Below are 23,456 nucleotides of genomic sequence, written 5' to 3' on the forward strand. Positions count from 1 at the left end.
TTAATTTTTTATTAAAAAGTTAGAACAATAACGTTTTAAATTGACTCGGGTCAAACTAGGTTGACTCATTTGACTCGTAACTTGGGCCTTAGCCATGACTGTGTTTAATAACCCTGTTTTTTATATTTTATAATTTATTTAATTAAAGGACATTTATAAAAAAGACAATGAATAATTAAAAAGAAATATATTTCTTCAACCTAAACTTAATTTTTTTATTAATACATTCCTTGATTATTTGAAAAAAAAACATATATTTTTTTTTATTGAAAGCATTATTTTCTTATATAAAAACCTATAATGATCTTGAAAATAATTTATTTAAAAAATACTAAGATAATGTCTCAATATCATGTATGTGATTAAAAAATATTGCAATAAAATAATATAAAAAGTTCACTTAAAGTTAAAGGAAATAAATCTTATTTTATTAAATATTCATGAGCAATCTTTCATTTCTTATTTTTATTTTTGTATATTAGACACAGTAATCGAAAACAAATGGTAACATTCCTATAAAAACCTTTAATATTATTTAAGAATAAAATTAAAAAGTAATTTAAATATAATGCAAAGACTTTTTTTTTTCTCTACAGCGCATTTCCTTAAAAACCCAAAAAAAGTTGGAAAAAAAAAAAAAAAAACATAAAAAGGAGCAGACATCTAGCCATACAGATGGGCTCTGCCAACCTGGCCTTGAATTTGTTTTGCTTAAGTTGTTTGCCCTTTGCATTTTAAAAATTAATAAAGCAAACGATCCCTTCGAATGGTGGTTATAAGATCAGATTGAGATTTTTTAGATTTAAGAATTTATTTTTCAATATATTTTTATTTAAAAGTCTCTAATAAACATTTTTAAAATCCCACTAAACTAATTTATCTACTCAAAACACCTCAAAATTAGTTTTTAAAAGAAAAATTAAACCAAAGAAAAAATCTCTCTAAAACCTTATCTATTTTTTCTAACAAAACAAAAGTTCAAAAACACCATAATAAAATTTATCTCGTTGAGAAACATATTAACATTAAATTTGGTTATTTGTTAATGAAAATTCACCTACTAATGTTTTTCTCTCCTTCACTGTTCTTCAACGACTCTCTTTCCTCTCTTACAACTCAAAGATTAAAATATAAAAGAAATAAAATTTTAGACTAAAATATAAAAGTTTTAAAGTAAAGTAGAAAATTTTTAAATGGCAAAAATTTCTTAAAAGGCATTAAACATTTTTTTTTAAAAAAAAAATCATGTATATTTGCCACTATCAATTTTGGTGTCCATATTTATAATTTTTGGAAGCAACTAATTTTTTTTTTCAAAGCTTTTTTTTTAAGCCATGATACCCAATAAAAAATAAAATAAAATAAATCATCATCAATTTTAATTTCCAAAAAATACAATATTGAAAAAAAATTAAAAAAATTATATTTGGATAAAAAAAATAGCTTAAAAGAAAAAAAAATACTATTACAATCCACAATATTTGATTTTACTCATACGCTACAATATAATCCATAGTAAAAATGTCTATTTTAGGTTTTTGTTAATTAATATCATCAAGAATGTACTGTTTTTAATGTTGGAATTTTTTTTTTTTTTAATTTGATAGGTTTATTATTGGAATTAAGGCTTAAGCTTCTCGTCAGTAATATTCACCAATGATGATCTTAATCATAATTAAAGAATGCTGGTATTGCACTCAGCATATAATTAGAGAAACTTAACATTAGGTGGTTTTACTTCCCTTTCAAGTTTAATAATATTCATTATGAGATCTTGACCTTGTTTGTACGCTGGCATTGTACTCAACATGGCGGTCGATTTTGATTAATTTTAGCTCACACACACGGTTTCATTAAAAAACCATAGTTTCACTAAAAAAAAAAAAAAGATAATTTTATTTTAATATTTAGATGACAATATATTGGATTGACATAGGTCCATCTAGGTTAACATTTAATCAATTATCCGGGTTATAATATTTTGATAACTTCATAAAAATAAAATAAAAAATATATTGAAACTCAATTCTCGATCAATCTAATGTTAAAAAATAAAATTAAAAAAAAATCAATTAAAAATAGATAAAAAAAAAAAGACGGGTTAATTCAGGTTAACCTACCAAACCTGGATCATGAGATCGGGAAAACCTAATAGAAAAAAAATCAAAACATATCATGAAACATAATTCTCAATTAATTCAATATTGAAAAATAGAATTAGAAGAAAAAAAACTTGATAAAAAAGACAAAAAAAAAAAAAGATGCGAGTCTACTCAGGTTAACTCGTTAAACCCTTGACTCGATTCATGAAATGAGAAAAACCTCACAGAAAACAAACTAGAATAAATTGTTAAGTTTAATTCTCAATCAACCCAAATTTTAAAAGATGAGATTGAAAAAAAAATCAATTATAAAAAAAACCAAAAAAACTCAAGTTAATTGAATTAACTCGCAAAACTTGCAATTCATATCATGAAACTAGAATAACCTTAAGAAAAGCAAAACAAGATAAATTATAAAGTTCAATTCTAAATTCAATTTTAAATAATAAAATTAAAAAAAAAGATTTTTTTTTTGTTTCTATGAACAGTTTTTTTGTGAGAAGGGGAACAATGATTTTCCCTTCTCAGTTAGCACTTGATAATTAGATTATTAAAATGAGAAACATTTGATATTTAATTACAATCTCCTTTATAGCATAGCTATGAATTTTATATATATACACACACGAAAATAGTACGGTGCAAGACTTTGATCATCATGGCTAGCTAACTGTTGGACGGTATTGTTATACAGGAGTATCAATTACACTATATATAATGTCTTAATAATTATTCTGGCAATGATCAAGCGTACTCAATGGAGAAGTTCATATGCTAATCAAGATGAACCAACAGATAATCCAAGCCATGCAGCTGCAATAATATAATCACCAAATTAGATTATTCAATCCTTCTCTCTATATATAAGAACAAATATTTTTTAAAATACAAAAAATGCAAGCCCCATACAAAATAGTTTACAAATGAACGAATTGGTATCACATATACGGATCATATTCTAAAGTAGAAGCTTGAACTCGGCCTCGGCCTCGGCGCCTTGAACGGCGTTTGCCACCTTGATGGCTGCCACCGAATTTCAATCTACCAGTGTCCCTGAATCTCTCCTTCTCCGATGGAATTATAACACATTCTGGTAGTGGCACAGGATACCTTAACGCATCATAGCAATAAGAATAATACATGTAACGTTGGCGAAATCGACGCATTGCCGAACGTTGCCGCCGCGTGATCGTGGCATAACCGGCATTCTCGAGCCTAGCAAGATCACTCTCATGGCAATCAAATGAAGGGAATTCCTCGATGGGGTCAGAAGGGCAGCCCTCGAGGGCCAAGTCCTTAAATTCGGAGACAAATGGTGCATACTTATAATTGACCTTGTATTTCCCACCCGAAGTTGCCCAATTCGACGCATCCCATATCGTAGCATACAAGGACATTGGCTTCGATGGGAACTCGCTGCCCATTTCTTCATTGCGAATCACCTCTCGGATGGGAACATCGTCAATGTAGAATCTAAAAATTCACAACCACATGTCACATGTTAATTTCGATCAAGAGGAGCAAAAAAATAGCATTTGCTTGGTACAAATTAAAACCAGCAATTCACTTAAAGCGGTCAGTGTAAATTTTAGAATGTAAAAAAAAATACATTAGAAATTTTTTTACAAATCAAACTTGCTACGTCAACATTATTCCTATTGAAGGAAAGAATCCCAAGTGATTAGGAGATATACTGTAATCAATGGGATAAAGATTTACCAACGTTAATCCTGTAAAAGCTCCTAGAGTATCGCCTAGAATAGTGGATCTGATTCTATGTAAACTGTGTACATATATGCCGTGCTTCTTTACATTGAAGAATAATATACAGAATACAATATTATCATTCTCTATATGGTATCAGAGCCTTGATGACCTAGTGGTCACGAGTTCGAATCTCACCATCCCTATTTATTTGATAAAAATTAAGCACAAGGTAATGTGAGCCTATGCAAGTTTCAAGCCCAAAGGGCTTTCACTTGAGGGGGTGTGTTAGAGAATAATATAAATCATATCCTAGAACCTCACCTAAAAGCTTAAGCTTTTGGGTTGAGATGGTTCTTTGACATGGTATTGGACCGCTGTGACATCCTTGTAAAAACCTGGCTGCTTGGAGCAATGTCGAAAGATATCTCAGGCAGTGTCATTCATTGCAAAGATGCAAGAGGTATATGGCTAGAACTGAAAGAGAGATTTTCTCAAACTAACACTGTTTCATTGTTCTATATAGAAAATGCTATTCATGACTGTGAACAAAATACAAACTCAGTCACATCCTTTTTCACGAAGCTCAAAAGCCTGTGGGATGAGAAGGATGCCCTCTGTGCATTCCCTCCTTGCAATTGTGAGGCAGCCACCACGGTTAAAGTTTTCTTGGAGACACAAAAGACAATGAAGTTCCTGATGGGGCTTAATGACAGCTATGCACAGACTCGAAGCAATATAATAGGCATGGATCCGCTTCCAACCCTGAACAAAGCCTATGCCATGGTCTTACGCCATGAAAAGCAGGCAGAGGCTTTCACTGGAAAGTCGACGACACCACCAGAAGCATCTGCTTTTGCAGTAAAGAAGGTGACCCGTGATTTTCACTCTACAGAAGGAGAAGCTAAATTTTGTGAAAAATGCAACATGAATAATCACAACACAAAGAACTGCAGAGCTCATCTCAAATGCACATATTGCAATGGAAAGGGACATACTTATGATTATTGTCGAAGAAAAAAGAACGCTACTGAAGGTGGACAAACAAGATCAAAAGCAAATCATGTAGCCCCTCAAAATAATAGTAAGGAAGTTTTGCCTGATTTCCCTTTCTCACGAGAAGAGTGTCATCAACTTCTCAGTCAGCTTTTAACACAGGGCAAGTCTGCCTCAGCCAATCTAGTCGGTAACATTCCAAATTATGAGGAACTCTCAGGTAAAGCATTTCAGTTTGCACACAATAGTAAAGAAACCACATGGATACTAGACAGTGGTGCAAGTGATCACATTGTCTGTAACCCAAATTTGCTTACCTCCCTAAAATCAGTCTATAACCGTTGGGTTAAGCTTCCTGATGGAACCTCCACACATGTTACTCATATCGGCACAGTATCTTTCTCTCCACACTTTGTTCTTCATAATGTCCTTTGCGTCCCACTCTTCTATCTTAACTTGATTTCTGTGAGCAAACTAGCTTTTGATTCATTCTATATCACTATCTTTCTCAGACAAATTTGTGTCATACAGGACCTACGATCGGGGAAGATGATTGGGACGGGAACTGAGAAGGAGGGCCTCTACTGTCTCAATTACTCAACGAAAGGAACATGCAATGCAGTACACACCAACATAGATAATTTGTGGCATCAACGACTTGGTCACCCTTCAAATAAAGCATCTTCATTCTTTTCATTCCTTGCCAATAAAACTTGTATTTCAAGTACTTGCTCTATCTGTCCCTTAGCCAAACTCACCAGACAACCTTTTTCATTAAGCACTACACGTAGTGCATCTTGCTTTGATTTAATTCACATTGATATTTGGGGTGGTTATCATGTCCCATCTTTTTCTGGTGCACAATATTTTCTAACCATTGTTGATGACCATTCACGAAACACATGGGTATATTTGATGAGACACAAATCTGAAGCACGCACTTTACTCATTCATTTTATTCACTTGGTTGAAAATCAGTTTGGGAAAAATGTTAAAGTCGTAAGGAGTGATAATGGCCCAGAATTTAAGATTTCCCAATTTTATTCATCTAAAGGCATTATCCACCAAACTAGTTGCGTCAACACCCCACAACAAAATGGTGTGGCTGAGCGCAAACATCGACATTTGCTAAATGTAGCTAGAGCTCTCCTTTTTCAAGCCACTCTACCAAAACATTTTTGGGGTGATGCCATCCTCACCGCAGCTTACTTGATTAATAGGACACCAACCCCTATTCTTCAAGGGAAAACACCATTTGACCATCTTTTTCATAAGGAACCAAGTTATTCTCATTTAAAGGTTTTTGGCTGTCAGTGTTTTGTTTCTACACATCCAACCCGTCCTAGCAAATTTGATCCCAGATCCACAGAATGTATTTTTCTTGGCTACCCATATGGCCAAAAGGGGTATAAGGTTTATAACTTAACAACAAAGAAAATCCTCGTTTCAAGGGATGTGATTTTCTTTGAGCATGTATTTCCTTTTAAAACATATTCTGCTTCCCATTCTTTGCCCCACTTACCAATTTTCACTCCTGCAATTTTGCCCAATTCCATTCCTGCACTTTATCCTCATAATTCCCAATCTTCCGCTGACCATTACTCACCTGATACTACTCCACCCTCAGATCCAATTTCCACTCCACTTAATCAAACGACCCCTTCTCTCACAGATCTCAATTCCCCTATTACTTCTGAAACTACTCCCGCACCTGACACATCTTTTACTTCCATTTCATCACCTTTACATCCTCCTCAATTGCCTTCACCACGACCACGCAGGATCTCTCGTGCCACAAAACTTCCAACTGCATTACAGGGCTTTCATATTGATGCTGCTCTCCCTTCACGTCCCGACCCGTCAGCTTCCTCGACCAAGGTCATCCCTCCAGGTACGGCTCATAGCCTCTCCCATGTCATATCTTATGTTAATCTTTCTTCTCCTCACAGAACCTTCACTGCTAATATGACAATACAAAGAGAGCCTACCTCATTTTCCCAGGCTGTTAAGGACCCGAAATGGAGAACAGCTATGCAGCAAGAGGTTCAAGCCCTCCATGATAACAATACGTGGAGTTTGGTTCCTCCTCCAGCTCACAAACGGCCAATTGGTTGTAAGTGGGTCTATAAAATCAAGTATAATCCCGATGGCACAGTTGAGCGCTACAAGGCCAGGTTAGTGGCCAAGGGTTACAATCAAGTTGAAGGGATTGATTATAGGGAAACATTTGCGCCGGTTGCTAAGCTCACAACAGTTCGCGTCTTGCTCAGTCTTGCAGCCATGCAGAATTGGCACCTTCATCAATTGGATGTAAATAATGCGTTTCTCAATGGAGATCTCTATGAAGACGTTTACATGCAGCTTCCTCCTGGATTCGGACGAAAAGGGGAGAATCGGGTTTGTAAGTTACACAAATCCTTGTATGGCCTGAAGCAAGCCTCAAGGCAATGGTTTTTGAAACTCTCCTCAGCCCTCAAATCAGTCGGCTTCAAGCAATCATGGTCCGACTATTCCTTGTTCGTCCGAAACCATCAAGGTATCTTCACAGCTTTGTTGATTTATGTCGATGATGTTATTTTAGCAGGGAACAATTTAGAAGACATTACAAAGACCAAGTGCTTTCTCTCAAGTCACTTCAAACTGAAGGATATGGGACAATTAAAATACTTCCTTGGAATAGAAGTAGCAAGATCCAAGCACGGGATTTCCTTGTGTCAAAGGAAATATGCATTGGAAATCCTTGAAGATACAGGGTTCCTCGGTGCCAAACCTTCACGGTTTCCAGCTGAGCAAAATGTGACACTTACACAAGGAGATGGAGACCTACTGGAAGACGCCTCCCAATATCGAAGACTAGTTGGACGTCTCATTTATCTAACCATCACACGGCCAGACCTTGCATATGCAGTCCATACACTTAGCCAGTTCATGGACAAACCCAGGCAGCCTCACTTAGAAGCAGCGCACAAGGTATTGAGGTACATCAAGCAAGCACCTGGTCAGGGGATTCTCTTACCTTCCAAAGGGTCATTGGAGTTAAGGGCATACTGTGATGCAGACTGGGCACGTTGCAAGGACACTAGAAGGTCAACAACTGGCTACTGTATTTTCCTTGGACATGCTCCCATTTCATGGAAAACAAAGAAACAAAGTACAGTATCACGTTCGAGTGCAGAAGCTGAGTATCGTTCCATGGCTACTACATGCTGTGAAATAACATGGCTGCAATACATTTTGAGGGACTTGAATGTTAAGCATGAGATGCCAGCTAAATTGTTCTGTGACAATAAGGCTGCAATACACATAGCCTCAAATCCTGTATTTCATGAACGAACCAAGCATATAGAAATAGACTGTCATGTGGTGCGAGAAAAGGTGCAGAAAGGATTGGTTAAACCGGAGCACATACGAACCAAAGAGCAACCAACAGACATATTCACTAAGCCTCTAAGTTCAAACCAGTTCTCCACATTACTGGGCAAGTTAGGAGTTATCAACATACACTCCAACTTGAGAGGGAGTATTGAAGGAAAGAATCCCAAGTGATTAGGAGATATACTGTAATCAATGGGATAAAGATTTACCAACGTTAATCCTGTAAAAGCTCCTAGAGTATCGCCTAGAATAGTGGATCTGATTCTATGTAAACTGTGTACATATATGCCGTGCTTCTTTACATTGAAGAATAATATACAGAATACAATATTATCATTCTCTATAATTCCATTAAGCTGCATTACTAAGTTTTTAACTAAATAACTAAAAATATATTTTAACTTAGTTAATTTCATATTTTGTATTGTTTATATCCAAAAGAAAACACATTTGATCTTTAAGATTTCTTCCTCTATACTCACAATAAAATACCCATAACCTATTACTATGATGATTTGAAGGAAACTGCTCTAATATATATATATATAACATGATTTACTAGTGGAGAATGGAAAGATGGTCAGCTTTTCCAGTCGATTTTGTTAGCTTGCTTTTCAATCTCAAGACAACTTTAATTTTGGCTTATCGACTGATCTTGTTATTAATAGAGGCATGTGGAATCTGGGTTTTTCTTTTTCACGATCAAGTCGCTAGCGGCAATGCTATTTTTATTTTGTTGGATGCATGGTAATTGAGTTTCCAAAATAAATAAAGAAAATCTTTTTGATGCCGATCGTTTTCGATGTGGAGGCTTGTAGGTTAAAGAACAAAGTATAGCTTGGATGGAAATGGCAGAGTAAACGAGGAGGAATATCTTTTAAATTTAAGATGGAATTTAGAGAGTTGGAAGATGATAAACTTGAGGATGAGGGGAAAGATAGATAAATGAATGATATATTTCAAATAATCCATGTTACACATACAATTCTATGCTTCGTTTTCAGAAATTGCAAATTCAGTCCGAGTAAAACTAGAATTTTCAGTTTCAGAAGGTACGTGTTGCTAAAGCAAAACCACTACTCGTTTTTACTCGATCCAAGAGATCGAGGGAATTCGGAGTCTTAAATGCTGATTAATTTTGACAACTTTTACTGTCAAAAAAATCGACACAATCTCCGTTTGGAATAATAAGCTGGGAGACCAAGATTCCCAAGGAAAAATAATGTAGCCGAAACTGAAAGGATGAAAAAGCTTATTTTCGAAATTAAATTACCAAAATATAGAGAAGATAATTGGAAGTTTTAAGAAGATACAATACTGTTGATGAAAAACAATAAATTAGCCAACTTTTGAGGCCAAATTGGCATGTCCCTCCAAAACCAATCTGGCCTCACAAGCAATCTAGAAATGCATCTCGTTAACTTCACGTTTGTCCACTAGTTAGTATTAACATGTCTCACGCAATTCTCAGAGTTCAAACAAGAAAAAACTTAAATTAGGCCATGTCTAAAGTCCAAGATATCCCATAAGTAATCAAAATGTGAAGAAGCAAAAAGCAAGTGGATATAAAGCAAGATCGAGGGAGCTAGAAGACAACTCACATGATGGTCTTTGCCGTCCATAGAATGCTATACCTATGGAACTCTTTGGAGGGGTCAAACCACAATCGATATCTTTCTTCTCTGCCATGGCTTGTGCTTCCATTACCATACAAGTTTGTTTGGAACCTCCATGGCTCCCCCTTGGTGTTTCCCAGGAATTCAATGTCCAATTCATCATGGGTCTTCTTGAACACGTCCCCGTTCGATGTCTGCGTACGCGTTCAAAATAACATCATCGATAATATATTGACCATGATAATTATAATTCTGTATTTATTAGCTTGACGTTAAATTTATAATAAAAAGTATTACTTGATTCAGGAGCAATTGCTTTTCAAACTATTTATCATTTAAAATATATTAAAATAATATTTTATTTATTTTATTTTATTTTATTTTTAATATCAATATATTAAAACAATTCAAAAACATAAAAACATAATAATTTTTTAAAAAATCTAAATTTTAAAAAAAAAAAACATGGTGCAATATCTAAATTTACAATAGGTAATTGTGAAAGCATAGAGGAACTAGAAAAAAGAAAACCATATATGCATAACCGAATTCAAATGTTTGTATGGGAAATTTTTATAACGAAGATGAAACTAGGGATTATTAATCAATATGTGGGTCCAAAACAACTAAATTCCTCGTGGAAAGTTTAAAATAACAAAGCAAGAATTAAATCTTCCAAAAAACTAACGAGGAAAGATAAGTGATCATAAATGGAGCCTTAAGAGATCAATTAATTGCCGAAAAGAAGCATGGTGAGCAAATTCAAATTAGAGTTGAACTTTTCCTCCATACAAAGCCAGAATAAACTCAAATTCCTTGTCAAGCCAAAAAGCTTACCTTTGAAAAGACAAGGCAATACATAAAATAAAATAATAATAATAATAATAATAATAATAATAATAAATAATAATAATAATAATAATAATAAATAAAAACGGAGAACAATTTTCTTGTTTCTCGAAAGGAATATATGATTATTGCTTGTCACTCACATAAAAGGCAACACAGAGACCGGCCGTGTAATAGCCTGGTAACTTGATATTCGCACTAAAGAATCCATATTTATACATCCTGGATGAAATAAAACCCGCACCTGAAATTCCCAAAAATCAACGATCGATCAACGGTATATATAATTATATGCAAAATACCAGTAAAAGCATACATGCAGATTTTCAAAAATTAAATACATGTAGATATGAATACCTGTGAAGCGATCAAGGAGGAGGCGGGCGCTTCTACCGTCAGGCGAGCGAACAAGATTGCCATCGCCAAAGAGAGGGCTGTAACCTTCATCAAAGGAGATGGTGGAGAGATTGAAAGCTGCTTTGGCAGTGCAAGAAAAGAAGTAAGAGAAGAGGAGGAGATACAAAGGTTTCGAGACAGACCAACAACATAAGCAATCCATTTTTATCTTTTAACCTAATTTTCTCTTAGTATTTCTTGCTTGTCTCACTCCCTAATCCTTCTTTGCTTTCTCTGCAAGTTTTTATATGTACGAAGAACATGAATTGGGACGAGAAGGAGAAGGAATATGGGAGGGGGAGAGACTGGTCTTAATAAGGGTTAAATTAGCCTGCGGTCGTTTTCGAATTGAGTTTATGTACAACAATGCCCTTTTAAAGTCTCAATTTTACGTTATATCCACTGTACAGTGAGATATGAGGTGGTGGCGGTATCTGCAATTTGTAGCTGTTTTTTCAGGCCAATGTCTTTGTTGGTTTTAGATATTTCAAAGTGCGCGAACAGTTATTTTTAAAGATTTTTTTTAATATTAAAATATATATTTTTTTATTTTTTAAAATTTATTTTTGATATCAACACACCAAAATAAAAAAAAATTTATTATTTAAAACAAAAAAAAATCATATTTTGATGAAAATCATGTTGAAACTCATTCTCAAACACCTTCTTAACTAATAATGATTATGGTTGTGGATTCTAAGTTAAATGATGATTTTTTAGGGGAAAATTAGTTATTATTATCAAAATGACCTAAAAATAAAAAATAAAAAAATTGAAGCAATTTTTTTTTTAATTTTAAAAAAAAATCAGGTTGAAATTCATTGTCAAACCCTCTTTAATGATTGTAGTTGTGGATTCTAAGTTATATGATAATTTTTTAGGGGAAAATTAGTTATTATTATTTTTTATTTAATATGTAAAAATATTTTTTTATTATGTTTTTATTTTTTTTTCTATTTGATTTAGGAAATAAAATATTAAGATTAATAAATTTTAATCTTTTTAGTTTAAGAATCCCTAAAAAAAAAAAAGTAGTATCGACGTGTGAGCCATATGCATCTTGCATCTTAAAACAACTTTCATGTGGCAGTGCATAGATCCACACATCACTAGTAACCTAGTTAGATTCCAACAATTTTTTTCCATTTTCGGATCTCTAAATTTGTTTTTGAACCCCTAGTAATTTTTTTCAAGTAATTTTAATTATATCATGCATTGAATTTTTTTACTTGTTACTCTTAGAAATTGTGATGGATATTTGAGGCGGTCCGCATCATTGCATGGTAATCTCGAGAGTATAAGATCGTCAGGGATTTATTGTTGTGGCGTTGAATATACAAGGCATAATAGTTTGGTCTTGGTTTAGAAATTTGAAGTATTGCCATTAAGTTATTGTATAAGATGTTATTTATTTCGAAAACCCGACTCAACCCAAATTAAAGGATTCGCTCCCGACTCTCATTCTTGGATGATGACAATTGAATATTTGAATTGACAAATACATGTGTGTATCAATTATTATGATTTATTTTAAGAAATCAACCCATGATAGAGGATCCATTCTTGATTCCTATCCTTGATTGTTGATTATTGAATATTTGAATTGGTGAATACATGTTTATGTTGTTTATGTGATTTGCTTGTGTTTGGAATATCTTTCTTGAACGTTGCAAGCTCAGTTTGGAAATTTTATGCATGCATGATTATGTTTGTAATGGTGTGTAAAATGTTATTTATTTTGATAGCTCAACCCACTATGAAAGACTCATTCTTGACTCCTATATTTGAATATTGATTATCAGATATTTAAATTGGCAACTACATATGTATATCAGGTCCAATACATGTTCTTTTTTAATGTGGAGATGATGTCATTTCTAGACCCAAATCTAAAACTACTATTTAGTTTAATTTTAAAATAAAAATAGTAGGTTTGGGTAAACCCGAAGCATAACGAACATATTTCATTTGAAAACAAATAACAATACAACTTATCTTAGATATGATGAATATATTGATTATATCTTCCTTAATATATAACTACTCTTTTACTTAGAATCTCAAGAAACCAATTAAGATTTATATTTGTTATAAAATTAGGCTATTTTATCCTCAGACAAAGTTTTAAAAATCAAATGATAAAGGGCAAAACGATAATTTTATTGTAGCGATATTTATTAATTTGTGTCTTTGCACTATAGTGAAAACTCATGTCCTAAAAAATTAAAAAACACAAAACACTATTTTATTGAATAGCATTTTATAAGAGTAGGTATGATAATATAATTTAGTCACACCCTTTTGTTTTGTTCATACATATATACAAAACTTATATATATATATATATATATATATGAAATTCATAAAATTGTGATCTTCATTTGTATCAGATTAGGCAGGGAGAAGATAAAGAAAAACACTATAATTGTTGCTGTTGTTACCAACTGGAACATTGGCGAGTGGTTACACATGCATTTTGGCAGCTCGTATACATTGAAAGGGAATATTTTAGGAAAAAAAATAATATTTCTACTATATTAAATTATGCTTTATTACTTAATAAAGACATCTCAATTAGATATTAATTTGGATTACTATGCATGAAGACACGTATGCATCATACTCGCTAGATGTTCCATCCATCTCAATAATTTACAACCAACTAGGCTTTAATATATATATATATATATATATATATAGCGCTGCCGAATGCTTGCGTGTCAAAACATGATAGGGGGGGTTTGTTTTCAACAGCTTTGATGTGGTCCAACCACTTGATGACATAACAAACAATATTTAATATTTGATTGTGAGATTAGCCAATGGATAAACGAATATAAAAAGTCAAGAATGTATATCATTAGTAAGATGTCCAAATCAGATGTGTGCAGGGCACTTTCGTCGTCCATCAGTAAATCTAGAGGCAGTAATGGTCAAAAGGGTGGTTTCACCGTTTTGATACGCAAGTTGAAGGGCTTTGCGGGAAATGAAGGATGCTGTGAGTAACCGCTCAAAGGATAGAGAGAGAAAAGCTGACTTGTATTCTATGATTATTTTAAAAAAATACTTTTGTAAAAAAAAAATACGACTAGTCGACGACACAGTACTTAATCGACATGGCTAATTAACTTGAAAAATGTTGCGTTTTATGACTGTCAACATAATCAGCTAGACTACAATTTTAATATCACAATTATCAACATTTCTTACAAATTTCAAGCCCAAGTTTTGGCTGTATGCATTTACCATTCAAATTATCAGAAATTTATTGCTCTTTTCTTTCTTTTTAGAAACAGAAGATACTGGCCTGCCCTTTTGTCGTGGAACATGCTCTCGTAAAAAAATAAATATTAGCAATAACATGATTTTTTTTATTTTCTTTTAAAAGTGTTATTTTGATTTCTTGACTTGAGTTTGTCGAATTAATCTGGTTTATCTTAGGTTGTTTTTTTGTTTTTTTTTTTTCAATTTAAAAATTCTTTAAAATTAGATTAATTAAAAAATTAATTTTTTTATTTGTTTTTTGCTTATCACAGTATTATGATTTAAGTTACGGGGTTAGGCTAGTTGACTTGGATTTTTTTTTAATTGATTTTTTTTTTAATTTTATCCTTCAATATTGAGTTGATTAGGTTTTTTTTGTACGAGGTTATCTAAATCTCATAACTCAGATTACAGGTTTTGTTGGTTAACTTAGGTGATTTTTGTGTTATTTTTAAAAAATTTATCCTTAAAAAATGGTTTAATTGAGAATTAAGCTTCATAATTTATATTAATTCACCTTCCATGAGGTTATCTCAATCTCATAAACCTTAGGTTTACCAGGTTAAACCCAAGTTAACTTAGTTATTTTTTTTTAATTTCACCTTCAGCAAATTGGTGATTGATAATTAAGTTTAATATTTATTTTTTATTCTTTCTTAGGTTTAGTAGGATCTTATAACTTGAATAACGAATTTGATAAGTTAACTCGAGTTTATCAAAATAAATATAAAATATTATTGTTTTAATATTTTTAAAAAAATTATCTTAATTTTTTTTAGTTAAAATATATTTAAATATACCATTATTTCCAAAATGCTCAACATGCGTGTAGGTGTATGGTTATCATGTTCTATATTATTGACTTGTAACGAAGAAAAACCGAGTGGTATAACTTCTTCATGTGTGGTCTGCGGATATTCAGGACTAGTTTTTCAAAATCCTCTTCACCTATCTATCGAGAAAGAAAAAATAACCTTAGCGTATTTCTCTTTTTAGAGGGGAGAAAAAGTGGAGATGCGGGGTATCGATCCCCGTACCTCTCGCATGCTAAGCGAGCGCTCTACCATCTGAGCTACATCCCCTTTGCGTTGACTGCTTCTGTTCTCAATTTGATATACAAAGTGATGTGCTCTTTGCAATACTAAAAGAACTAGTGATTCTTACAACGAAGAGAAATGCAAGCCTTGTTGGCACGATAGCAGTGTCAGAAGAGCTCACCGTTGCGGTGTTGATTAAAATAAATGAGATGATTGCTTGAACACCCTTTCTTCACTTTTAATGCAACTCTCATAAAACTGATTTGTGTCAATATCAAAAGGACAGAGAAATACGTTTGATGGTGGCATTTACGACCACAGGTGGATGAGAACTTTCACGAGATAAACTTGAAAAGAAGAAGATGGATGGATGGATAGATTCTAACGTCACAAGGTAATGGAAGCAGCCAGATAAAATAATGGCCTTGCCAGGTCAAAATTTGTAGAAAGCTAGGGCTATTAATTGGAGATTATAGAATTAAAAGTAAACCTAGGGCATCAGTCATGTACTTGGACAGTGATTTTTTGGAATAAAATATAAACATTTCGATGATTTTTTTTTGTTTTCCACAGTATCATCTGCTCTGGAGATGAGATTTTATGTATGCTGACCGCAGATACAGCTAAACGACCAGAAAAACATAAGCAAAATGCATGACGGGGAAAGATAACACTCGAGTCATTTCTGATACTACACAGGCATGAGAAGTCGTTGCTTGGAGCTTGCTTTCCTACATCATGCTTTTACCATCTATCTCCCAGCTATTGTGTTCCATTTTAACCACTAAAACAAAGAAAAAGACCTTGCGTTGTAATTTACAAATCTGCAGAATCAATATACAAATGTGTTTTAGCTGTTGAAAAAATGGTATTTTGATTCAACATAGCTTTCTGCATCCCATAGGAATGATCCAAAACCTACCGCCTCCAAGACTAGCATTGTAAGTCCTGAGAATGTTATTGAAACCACTTCATCACTAGCTGTCTCAATGGAACCATCATCAGCAATCCTTATATCTGGCCTCCCAAAGAGTGCTTGAGTTTGCTTTTCGATCAAAGAAATAGCTTCCTTGGATCTTATAGTTGCGTATCTTTGCAGTGTCTCCGCATCTAAATACATCACATATGATCTTAGTCTATATGATTTTTCTTCACCGGTATCCGTGAAGTCCCCGACAGGATCACCGCTATCAGGCAGAATCCTTATCAAAGAATCTGGATCCCAGAGTCTGTTCGCCGGACTTGGATCTTCAAATCTTGCCCTGTCTTCATCAAATCCCTTGGGAAGGGTATTCATGGTTCTCTCAAAGCTGATATCGCTGATCAACTCTTCTGAGGAAATATCCATACATCAAAGAAGCAGCATATAATTTCCCAAGTTTGATTTTGCTGATTTGAACAGTGGTCTCAAGGGGGCCAACTAATCGTTCTCCCAGTACAATAGACAAGTGGCTCTGTATCATCTCAAAGGCTTCAGGGGAATGAACAGATTCCAATTTTTGTTCCTGGTTTGGCCAAAAAATCCCCACTCGTCCAGTGGGATCTTGATGTCGGCGATATCTTTGGGATCATGGAAATGTCATTGTCTAAGAATTTATGTACAATCATGGAGTAAATGATCTCCTCCAGTGCCTTCCTCCTTTCTTTCTCCTTGACCTCAGCTATTCTCCTAAGAATCCAAGGAATGGTGACATTAGTTGTTGTATCGCATGCCAGTGAATGATTAGCAAGCAAATGGTACATATGAAAATACAAGCTTGAAAATATGGGTGAAAATTGGAAAAGCAAGCAAACAACAATTAAAACCTGTCTGTTTAAGCTTTGGATGAAATGAACATAAATGTCAAACGCAAAACACAAATCAGTGAGCTAGATATCGATGCCATACTACCTATTTTCCAATCTTCATGTTACTAACTCAGGAGAGACAAAAACGATAACATATGTTGAATTGGACAGTTAAATAAGATGGGTGTCAGCCAAATTTCACGAGGGACGAGAAATCTTTATGAATAATAGAAAAGGTTCAAGTTCATAACAGGCAGAGGAGAACCACACAAGTTAAGAAATAAACTGAAGATACCTATCAACCCTGATGGGGGTAACATTTCAGATTTTGCTATTTCTCAACAAGTCTGTATAAGGGCTTTCTAAACACATGTTATCAGGTAACATGATGGTTCGGTGACGAGATCCATTAAGAAATGCATGAAGTGCTTTAATTTGAAGTGCAATGTTAAAGAAGAGGCATCCGTGAATGTCGTTTATGCCACCGGTGACCATTGTGTTAACGTGCATTCTTCGCCCTATTGAGATGTGGGTGTGCTGTAGAATCCAGATAAGGGTTTCTATTCCAATTTGCTACACATTTACAATGTGATGCAAGGGCATATATTTAATGGGAATCATTTCTGAAGATAATGTCATTATGCAGATTCTTGGGAGAACTTTGGTAGTTTGTAAATAGAAATTCTCTTCAGGCCCTTTAGTTTTATCTAGCTTTCTAATGTTCTCTTTTTAAGTCTGGATTTGTGCAGCCAAAACTCTTACTCTCTTCCATGATAGACTAATATGTACTTAGTGTTTGATTTTAGGTTATTTTGTGTTTTTCTCAATTAAGAGAACTTTGAAACTTAAGATTAAATTTTTAAGTTAACTGGTTTGAACATTGGATGTAGTCCTAAATCTACTCATGTAATTCCAAATTTTTATTATAGAGTTACATGAGTATCAATATGATTAAATCCATTCCATACAAACAGTAGTTCAATTGAAGAAGTAACCAAATAATTAAAACAGCTTGAATGTAAAATAAACTTAATAACTTAGAAAATGAATACTTGTATTCATAAGATGATTCATACTCTAATTACATCTATGAATTGGAACTCCTTGATAATGAAGTATCTTTTTAGTATTTTTCATGAATTAAAATTACAAGCTTATGGATTACATAGAAAATTGCAAGCCTATTTGATTATCATCTATTGTTCTATCGCGTACATAGTTATCGTCTACTATTCTATCGCTTACAGAGTTATCGCCTAGAGGCTTATCACCTACAAGTTATCGCTTATTGGTTATGAACCTACAATTACATACCTATTTGATAAACATGTTTTGAAGATCCTGTGAACTTGATTGAACTACAATGCAGTTGTTTTTTTTTTTTGTTGAGTTGTTGTTAATTGTTGTTCTTCTTAATTGTCTTGCCTCCTTCTTTAAATAGAAAAGTTCAAGATAACTTTCAGCAACTACCCACTCATCTTATTTAAGATAACTTCTGGTAACTACTCACTCACTTTATTCAAGGTGACTACACACTAGGGGTGAACATTTTTAGTTTGGTTTGGTTTTTTCTTAAAAAAACCAACCAAATTGAATTTTTATATTTTTAATTTAAAACCGAAACCAAACCAAAACCAGTTCAGACCGATCATTTTTGGTTTGGTTCATTTCGGTTAATTGAGGGAAAAAAAAAAAAAAAAACCTATATTATCCAGTTCTGTTTCATGTGAAGGGCAAGCTGATAACAACAAAGTGAAGAAAATGGATGATGAATTGATTGGTTTAAATGGCAAGAATTTCAGCCATGTACAAGTGCAAAATAACGATCCTAATTTTTTCTTTTTAAATGATGAGAGGATCAACAAGATTTTCACTAACTCATAAAATAACCATAACAACCCTAAAAATCCATGAAACCAAGACAGATATAAAAAGCGCACATCCTGTTTATGCAAGAACAAACAAAAAAAGCGCACATCCCTTTTATACAAAACAAAATTTCTATCTCTTCATCTATTGTTTAAAAATAATAATGGAGAAGTGTTCACGTGTCAGAGAAAAATAGAGTATGAACAAGGGAAAGATTGAAAATTTAGGGTCAAATGATGTAATGCCGATGTTGAAAGTTCTGGTGATAATTTTTTTAAGGCTTGAGTTTTGATTCAGAGAATCAAAGAACAATGAGAGAATTCGAGGAGTAGTGAGAGAGAACAGTGTTGGTTGAACTAGTTCGGTCCAATTCAATTGGTTTAAGATTTTAGAAATCGAATCGAACTGATTTTTTTCTTAGGCTTTTTAATCAGTTTATTCGGTTTTTTTTCTTGGTTCGGTTTTTTTGATTAATTTTTTTTTATTATTTTTTTGTTTTAATCGGATTTTTAATTTTTTTGCTCACCCCTACTACACATTATTTTTTGTTTTAAAGATTTTGTACAATGTAGACTCTTTATAACTTCCATTCACCATCCATGTTCAAGTGATAAAGTACAGTTTGCAATCAAGTTTGGCATGTTCTTCCTAGTCTAGATTTCATAACTCTTTGGTCAATTTTAGTGTATAACATTTATTCCCCCCTTAAACAACTCATTAATGACTGGTTTGTTTCTCAAATTAGGAGATAAAGGGCAACTAAAGAGACTTTAATGTCTTTATCTATATTTATATCAGTTAGTTTTCTTGGGATGATTTGAATTTTTTTTTTTCTCTTCATTTAAAACCCTTTAATTTTTGTTCTCTTACATCTTGGGATGATTCTAATTTTAGATCACACTCAACTTTTATTATCTCAGATCCTTCACTTGAATCAAGTGTTTCTTCTTCAAACTCTGGATCTTTCTTTTCCAAATTCCGGACTGTCCAATAAATTAATAACCTTTGAATAGCAGTTTGGACTACTACCTCTTTAAAGTTTTATTTTTTTATTTGTATATTCACTGGAAAAGACTTTCCTCTTCCTTCTAAGCTCTTTGGTTAACAAAGTCCTTGTTGGGGTATCACAAATTCCATCCTTAATTTCTTCAAAAAAAAGTCTATATCTCTCTTTCAAGTATGTTATTGGTTTTTTGCACCCTTCGTTTAAAGAGTGTATATCTTTCTTCTATATTCATAAACTTATGTTTCTCTTGTTCATTTTCTACTATTACTACTAGAAGGATTGATTCTCTATTTCCTTCTTCAACAAGAACATTCACCAATTCTTCTATTTCTTCTAAATTTTTTGGTAATTTTAACCTTTTCAGTGACATAGTTTTAAAGAAATAAATATGACATTCCCACTATGGTCGCCGATTGTTTGATGTAGGTTTTTTTATGCCTGCTTCAATTAAGAGGACTTTACAGCTTAATATTAGAGTTTTAAGTTAATTGGTTTGAACTTCTTGGATCTACTCATGTAATTCCAAAATTTTATTATAGAGTTACACAGGTATCAATATGATTAAATCCACTTCATACAAACAGTATTTTAATTGAAAAGGTAGCCAAAAAATTAAAACAATTTGAATGTAAAGTAACTCAATACCTTAGAAAAGGAATACTTATATTTATAGAATGATTCATACTCTGATTACATCTATGAATTGTAACTCCTGGATAATTAAATATTTTTTTGATATTTTGGTTTATAGAATTAAAACTACAAGCCTACTAATTACAAAGCAAAATTGCAAGCCTACTTAATTATCGTTTATTGTTCTATCACCTACAAAATTACCATTTACAAGTTATCGCCTATTGGTTATCATCCTACAATTACATGCCTACTTGATAAACAAGTTTTGAAGATCCTGTGAACTTGATTGAACTGCAATGCCAGTGTTGTTTTGTTGTTCTTCTTCTTGGTTGTCTTGCCTTCTTTAAATAAAGTTCAAGATAACTCTGAGTAACTACCTGTTCACTTTATTCATAATAATTTCTGGTAATTACTCACTCACCTTATTCAAGATAATTACCCACTCATTTCTTATTTTAAGAATCTTGTACCATGTAGACTCTTTATATCTTTCATTCACCATCCATGTTTAAATGATAAAGTCTGGTTTGCAATCAAGTTTGGCATATTCTTCCCGATGCAGACTTCACACCTCTTTGGTCAATTTTAGTATATAACACTTAGCCACCTAGAATGCCCTTGACTTAGAACACACTTCAAATCATTCACATCCATACGATTACCGTGTTTCAAATCCTCAAGGGCTTTCAATTGGGCATCATATTTATGACTTCCTTATAACTATATGATATGATATTTGTAATAATCAATTTCCTTCCTACTCTGATAGAAAAGCTGCATTAATTTGTATTGGGCAAACTATATGTTACAACCGTCTTTGTAGCTATTTTAAGGATTTTCTACTGCTGTACTGTTGGCAAACTACACATGGTTACATTTATTTTGTAAGCTTATATTAGAGTTGCAAAGGATACCATACAAATATTTATTAACTTGTCAAGGTTTCCATATGGATGTTTGATTGCCACACTGAGGAAATGCCCTAAGGTTCCCAGGAATTGTTCCAAGACACACAATTTAGGCTCATCACGAGGCCATTTCCTGCAAGCAATAGCATGATGCAGGGAATCATATAGGCTAACCTAAACCTTGGCCAAATTCAGTAAATGGCATCCCATGTAAGTCTATCCCCACAGATGTAGTCGGCATCTTAATAAATGCCCAAATCCACAGCAAGTGCACCTCAGAATTTGCAGTTCATCACCACGATTCTATTTCTATACAGCTCTGAAACATGTTTGGTTAGAGAGGACGAAAACAGATACTTCAAATAAATCTATCTCACAGCAGTTTCAGAATTAATTTATATCCTTTCAAGTGACATTTCCTCGCTATCCCAACTGTCTATATTTTTTTATGTCTCGAGACAGTAATCATGCGTGGTCATGCCAAAATCTAAAATGAAATCAATCTTTAAGTTTAATTGATAGTGCTTATATCAGAGAAAGTGGAAAACACTAACTTGTAAAGGAAATCTTGAGATGACGCAGCTTCTTCTTTCTGGGCATCTCTATCCGTTTGAAGGTTCTCAAGTTGCTGATCAATGGCTGCAGGGAGTAAATGTGGATGGGTTTGCAATATTTGTGCCAGAAGCTGCCCAACTGGGGACTCGAATTCAAGAGGAGAAACTGGAACCGGATTACCAGCCGAATCCCCTGACGCTCTCACAGTTAAGCTTCTTGGTCGGCACTTATACATGCCGGCTCCTAGCCTCGGAATGCCAAAAGAGGGGCATCTCTAGAAGAGAAAGAGATTGTGTAAGAACAAATATCAATTATCAAGCATTCCAAATTCAAAGACTGGCTTTCCATTGAAATTATGAGGAAGAGGAACGAAAAAGAAAACACAAAGAAAAAACAATTATCATGAGAAGAACATCAAGTACATGAATGGTCAAGAACCAACATACACAGAGAGAGAGATAAACACTTGTTTCCCATTATTACAACATGAAAAGCATAACCAAGAATATGAAAGTACAGACAACAGAGGGAGAGAATTATGATTTTTTACTTTGGTAAGATGGGAAGGAGGAGAGAGAAAGGACAGAGAATGGAAGTTCTGCGCAAGTAATTGAGGAGACTTGAGAGCTCCTCCAGTTGTTGAAGTTGAAGGGATAGAAACCGACAACACTTCGCTTGCTGCTCCTCCTCTTATCTGCTGCATATTTTTATTTCCTCTTCTTCTTTACTTTTACTAAATCCAAAAGGTAGATGGAAGGAGATATTGAGAACCGTTCCGATGGTGATACTGGAGAGAAATTGTGGTTGTTGAATTGTGCATGATCACGGGTGGGTGAGTTTATTTTTTAAAGAATTTTTTAAAAAAGTTATATTAAAATAATATTTTTTTATATTAATAATTTAAATTCATTCAAAAACAAAATAAATTAATTTTAAAATAATTAAAAATTCTTAAAAATACAATTGAAATACCACGTGGTATAATTTTTAAAAAATAAATTTTATTTAATAATATATTAAAATAAAATTTTTAATTTTTTTTTATACTAACACACTAAAATTATCATTAAAAATAAAATAAAATAAAATATTAATTTAATAATTTTTTACATCAAATATATTTTTAAAACATAATCAGCACAGTTTTAATAAGAAAAACAAACCACCTCGAAGTCTCTTCTCTGTTTCACATCTGGTATGGATACTCTCGGCTTTTTCCCTGTTTTGCTTCTTTCTTTCTTTTTTATCTTGAACATAACACAACAATGGGCCACCCCAACAGGAACAATGTTTTATTTTATTCTTATTTCAAGATTGGAGGCCGAAAGCTAAATCTTTTTGCAGCAGTATTCATG

At 33.2% G+C, this 23,456-nt stretch overlaps 2 protein-coding genes and 1 non-coding gene across 3 annotated transcripts; all 3 read right to left on the reverse strand.

The window, feature by feature from the left end:
- Positions 1–2,916: 2,916 nt before the first annotated feature.
- Positions 2,917–11,333, reverse strand: LOC118028692 (probable xyloglucan endotransglucosylase/hydrolase protein 30). Its single transcript, XM_035032381.2, has 4 exons — positions 11,000–11,333; positions 10,786–10,886; positions 9,779–9,987; positions 2,917–3,575 (listed from the first exon to the last, which is right to left on the reverse strand). The coding sequence occupies exons 1-4, from the start codon at positions 11,199–11,201 to the stop codon at positions 3,041–3,043; spliced, it is 1,047 nt and encodes a 348-aa protein (XP_034888272.1). The 5' UTR covers positions 11,202–11,333; the 3' UTR covers positions 2,917–3,040.
- A 3,978-nt stretch (positions 11,334–15,311) lies between these two features.
- Positions 15,312–15,384, reverse strand: TRNAA-AGC (transfer RNA alanine (anticodon AGC)). The gene has a single exon. It is a non-coding gene; the product is annotated as a tRNA-Ala (tRNA).
- Positions 15,385–15,968: 584 nt separating this feature from the next.
- Positions 15,969–22,925, reverse strand: LOC118028689 (UV-B-induced protein At3g17800, chloroplastic). The gene is given in 5 exon segments (XM_035032377.2): positions 15,969–16,645; positions 16,647–16,883; positions 16,885–17,008; positions 22,101–22,375; positions 22,652–22,925. Coding segments are annotated over 5 exon segments (1,245 nt in total). The 5' UTR covers positions 22,805–22,925; the 3' UTR covers positions 15,969–16,189.
- Positions 22,926–23,456: the final 531 nt, after the last annotated feature.

The sequence above is a fragment of the Populus alba genome, chromosome 3 (genome assembly GCF_005239225.2).
Source record: "Populus alba chromosome 3, ASM523922v2, whole genome shotgun sequence".
NCBI classification, from domain to species: domain Eukaryota; kingdom Viridiplantae; phylum Streptophyta; class Magnoliopsida; order Malpighiales; family Salicaceae; genus Populus; species Populus alba.